Source organism: Babylonia areolata, chromosome 15 (assembly GCF_041734735.1).
Source record: "Babylonia areolata isolate BAREFJ2019XMU chromosome 15, ASM4173473v1, whole genome shotgun sequence".
NCBI lineage: Eukaryota > Metazoa > Mollusca > Gastropoda > Neogastropoda > Buccinidae > Babylonia > Babylonia areolata.
In genome coordinates this window covers 18,362,996-18,367,995 of record NC_134890.1, presented here as the reverse complement: position 1 = coordinate 18,367,995, position 5,000 = coordinate 18,362,996, and the positions used below count along the sequence as shown (strand labels likewise).

General features: G+C 51.0%; 1 protein-coding gene across 2 annotated transcripts in view; it reads right to left on the bottom strand.

The window, feature by feature from the left end:
* LOC143290458 (multidrug resistance-associated protein 1-like) overlaps positions 1 to 5,000 on the bottom strand; it is a 76,432-nt gene that overhangs the window by 1,495 nt on the left and 69,937 nt on the right. For both annotated transcript variants that reach the window (XM_076599907.1, XM_076599906.1), the window contains exons 31-32: positions 2,810 to 2,976; positions 1,184 to 1,378 (exon numbers count right to left, since the gene is read on the bottom strand). In XM_076599907.1, coding sequence (XP_076456022.1) covers positions 1,184 to 1,378; positions 2,810 to 2,976 — 362 coding nt within the window. The remainder of the gene's footprint in view (positions 1 to 1,183; positions 1,379 to 2,809; positions 2,977 to 5,000) is intronic.

Here is a 5,000-nt window from a genome sequence, read left to right as displayed (position 1 = left end):
CCTCCGCCCCCCTCATACACACACACACGAATTCTTGAATTGTAGGTTTTTGATATATCAGTCTAGGGTATGAACCCATCGATGCGTAGATTTACCGATAGAGACCCCACGCACGCGCGCGCGCGCGCACACACACACACACACACACACACACACACAGAGACACGCGCGCGCACACACACACACACACACACACACACACACACACACATATATATATATATATATATATATATATATACATACATATATATATATATATATATACTCACGCGCACACACACACACACACACGTACCCACACGCAAACGCAGATACACGCAGAGACAGATATATATACATGATAAGCTTTCACGCACACACGCACACGCACGCACGCACACATGCACGCATGAATGATAAACGTTCTCACTCATGCTCACACATTAACACAAAATCTCTGTTACAAGTAGAAACACATCTGCAGTTTTGAAACACTTCAGTGAGCCATAGACACTAAACGTCAGTGTCAGTCAACGTATAATACTGGACTGAAAATGAAGACAAGAGCTGATTCTAACCTCTCGTTTGATAACGCTCAGAGTAACAGGAAAGATCGACTCGGCTAACAGGTTTCAAAGTCTTTACTTCCAGTAAATTATTCACGAATTCCCTCTTTACACGACGGTTAAGTGGTTCTTCCTCGAGACGTGACCTTCAGATCCACACAAATTGGACTTCACTTCTTCTCCAAAAGACCGAACGGGTGGGGGGGTTAACGACAATTTGGCTGACTGCCTAAAGGTCAGGTTGTTTGGGCTGAAATCTTGGTCTAAAATACCGTCTGTCTTAAATGATGTGTTTAAATAACACACTCTCATTCCCATAACACACACGCACGCACACGCACACACACACAGAGATATGCATGCGCACACACACACACACACACACACACACACACACACACACATAAACACACACGTGCGCGCACTCTCTCTCTCTCTCTCGCTACTTCCACCCCCCTCACCACCCTCCGCCGCCCACCCCCTAACCCCCCCCCCCCACCCCCGACACACGCACACACACCAAACAAATCACCAACCATACCACGCCACACAACCATCCACCCATATTACCCCCCGACCCCACTCCACCCCCCATACCTCCCACGGCCCCTACACCCCAACCCAACCCCCAGTACCTATCATAGTCCATGATGGTGTTGATGCGGTGGGCGATGGTGATGATGGTACAGGAGTGGAAAGCCAGACGGATGGTGTCCTGTATCAGTCTGTCCGTCTCCATGTCCACGGCTGCTGTCGCCTCGTCCAGAACCAGCACGCTGGTGCGGCGGAGCAGTGTCCTGGCCAGGCACACGAGCTGGCGCTGCCCCACGCTGCGTCGAGTCGCCAGAAGCCACAACCGGAACCGGAACCGGAAACAGAACCACAGCCAGAATTTAGCAACAGAATCATAACCAGAATCGGAACCAATACCAGTAATCAGAACCAGCACCGGTACCAGAACCAGAATTAGTTCCAGAATCGGAACCAGAATCAGTACCAGTACAAGTGCCAGAACCAGTACCAAAACTACTACCAAAATTAGGACTGGTATCAGTATGGATGATGTTCTCAGGGGTACCAGACCAAAGGGCGCATGGACCAGATTCAGTACCAGAATTAGAATCACAAACAGAACCAGTGCTAAAAACAAAACCAGTACAAGAACCAGTATCAAAACTTACTGCCAAAATCAGGACCAGTATCAGTGACGTGCCTAAGGGCACGTTGACCAAAGGGAACATAGACCTAAAGGAATACAGACCGTAGGAAAGACTGACATGTCCTAATCTATCCCCCTTCATCTGTACAACTCTCCCCACCTCCCCCACCGCCGTAATTCCACCTGCCCTATCCTATTGACTTCCTTTAACTACCTCTCTTGTCCGACTCTTCCCCACAGTTCCCGTTCCACCTCCCCAGTCCTGAACGTTCATTCAGTCTGGCTCCGCGAAAAAGCGATTACTTCTGTCAGCAGTGGGATTTATAGGTGGTGTTATGCGTTGTGCTCAATCAGAATAGTACTGCTGAACACCATCCTGAAGTGATTCAGCTCCAGTGCAGAGTCACCTCCGGTGTGTGGCTTCGTGGCGACGTTTATACAGAAGGGCTACAACACAAGCTGCGTGAGAGTAAAAACCACTGAAGCGCCAAAGAACCCTCCCCTTCTCATGATACCCAAGAGGACAACCCTTTTGTTGCCGTGGGTTCTTTTTCAGTGCGCTAAGTGCGACGTGACTGGGGAAGTGGGACGGGAAAAGAACCCTCTCCTACTCTTGATACCTCCAACCCCTTCCCTCCCCTCTCTCCTCTCCCCTCCCCATCCATCATCTCCCCTCCCCTCCCTTCCCCTCCTCTCTCCTCTCCCCTCCCCCTCCAGTCCCCTCCCTTCCCCTCCTTCCCTTCCGCTCTCCTCTCCCATCCCCTCTCTCCCCTCCCCTCCCTTCCCCTCCTCCACTTCCCCTCTCTCCCATCCCCACTCCTCTCCCCTCTCTCCCCTCCCCTCTCCTCTCCCATCCTCCCCTCCTTTCCCCTCCTCCCCTTCCCCTCTCTCCCATCCCCTCCCCTCTCCCCTCCCCTCTCTCCCCTCCCCTCTCCCCTCCCCTCTCTCCCATCCCCTTCTCTCTCCTCTCCCATCCCCCTCCCCTCCCTTCCCCTCCTCCCCTTCCCCTCTCTCCAATCCCCTCCTCCCCTCCCCTTCCCCTCTTCTCCCCCTCCCCTCTCCCCTCCCCTCTCTCCCCCCTGGGAATACCATCATGGCTGACCTGAGGTTCTGCCCTTCCTCCCCGCACTCGTAGTCCAGTCTCTGGGGCAGGGAGGTGACGAAGGTCTTGAGGTGGGCCCGCTCCAGTGCCTGCCACACGTCCACATCACTGTACTGACCCAGGGGGTCCAGGTTGAAGCGAAGCGACCCGGAGAAGAGCACAGGGTCCTGGAACACGACGTGCGTACGATGCATCATGTCAGTGTGGGCGTGGCCCAAAGTTCGAGTCCATTCGGTCCCTTCAGTTTCAGTTTACGTATATAATGCGTCAGTGTGGGGGCCACAGTTTTAGTCTCTTCAGTTTCAGTTTACGTGTATAATGCGTCAGTGTGGGGGCCATAGTTTCAGTCCCTTCAGTTTCAGTTTACGTATATAATGCGTCAATGTGGGGGCTACAGGTTTAGTCCCTTCAGTTTCAGTTTCAGTTTACGTGTATAATGCGTCAGTGTGGGGGCCACAGGTTTAGTCCCTTAAGTTTCAGTTTCAGTTTACGTGTATAATGCGTCAGTGTGGGGGGGCCACAGGTTTAGTCCCTTCAGTTTCAGTTCGCGTGAATAATGCGTCAGTGTGGGGGCCACAGTTTTAGTCTCTTCAGTTTCAGTTCACGTGTATAATGCGTCAGTGTGGGGGCCACAGTTTTAGTCTCTTCAGTTTCAGTTCGCGTGTATAATGCGTCAGTGTGGGGGCCACAGGTTTAGTCCCTTAAGTTTCAGTTTCAGTTTACGTGTATAATGCGTCAGTGTAGGGGGCACACTTTTAGTCCCTTCAATCCCTTCAGTTTCAGTTTACGTATATAATGCGTCAGTGTGGGGGCCACAGTTTTAGTCTCTTCAGTTTCAGTTTACGTGTATAATGCGTCAGTGTGGGGGCCACAGTTTTAGTCTCTTCAGTTTCAGTTTACGTGTATAATGCGTCAGTGTGGGGGCCACAGTTTTAGTCTCTTCAGTTTCAGTTTACGTGTATAATGCGTCAGTGTGGGGGCCACAGGTTTAGTCCCTTCAGTTTCAGTTTACGTGTATAATGCGTCAGTGTGGGGGCCACAGGTTTAGTCCCTTCAGTTTCAGTTCACGTGTATAATGCGTCAGTGTGGGGGCCACAGTTTTAGTCTCTTCAGTTTCAGTTTACGTGTATAATGCGTCAGTGTGGGGGCCACAGGTTTAGTCCCTTCAGTTTCAGTTTACGTGTATAATGCGTCAGTGTGGGGGCCACAGTTTTAGTTCCTTCAGTCCCTTCAGTTTCAGTTTACGTATATAATGCGTCAGTGTGGGGGCCACAGGTTTAGTCCCTTCAGCCCCTTCAGTTTCAGTTTCAGTTTACGTGCATAATGAGTCAGTGTAGGGGGCACACTTTTAGCCCCTTCAGTCCCTTCAGTTTCGGTTTGTTCCTCAAGGAGGAGGCATCACTACTGCGTCCGGGCACAAAGCCACATGTCCGCACAGGGCAGGTGCCTGACCAGCGGCATGTAACTCAACGCGCTTTGTCATGCCTTGAGTGTTTGTGTGGTGAGGCGTCGGGAGGGCAAGTGTGTCTGTGTGTCTGTGTATAGTGGAGTGATGGCCTAGAGGTAACGCGTCCGCCTAGGAAGCGAGAGAATCTGAGCGCGCTGGTTCGAATCATGGCTCAGCCGCCGATATTTTTACCCCCCCCCCCTCCCTCCTCTAGACCTTGAGTGGTGGTCTGGACGCTAGTCATTCGGATGAGACGATAAACCGAGGTCCCGTGTGCAGCATGAACTTAGCGCACGTAAAAGTACCCACGGCAACAAAAGGGTTGTTCCTGGCAAAATTCTGTTGAAAAATCCACTTCGATAGGAAAAAACAAATAAAACTGCACGCAGGAAAAAATACAAAAAAAGGGTGGCGCTGTAGTGTGTGTGTGTGTGTGTGTGTGTGTGTGTGTGTGTGTGTGTGTGTGTGTGTGTCTGTGTGTGTGTGTGTGTGCCTATCAGAGTGGACTTATTCTTAAGAATTTTCACCAGAGGACAACGCTTTTGTTGCCGTGGGTTCTTTTTTTTCAGTGCGCCAAGTGCGTGCTACACACGGGACCTCGGTGGCTATTGTTGTTGTTGTTGTAACAGTTTTCGTCTCATCCGAATGGCCAGATGCTCAGTGAGCAAGTAAAAATTGTCTGCCCTGATACAGTCTTCAGTAAATGGTGTTGATGAACTCTGTTTCCTGTCAATTCTTCATTTG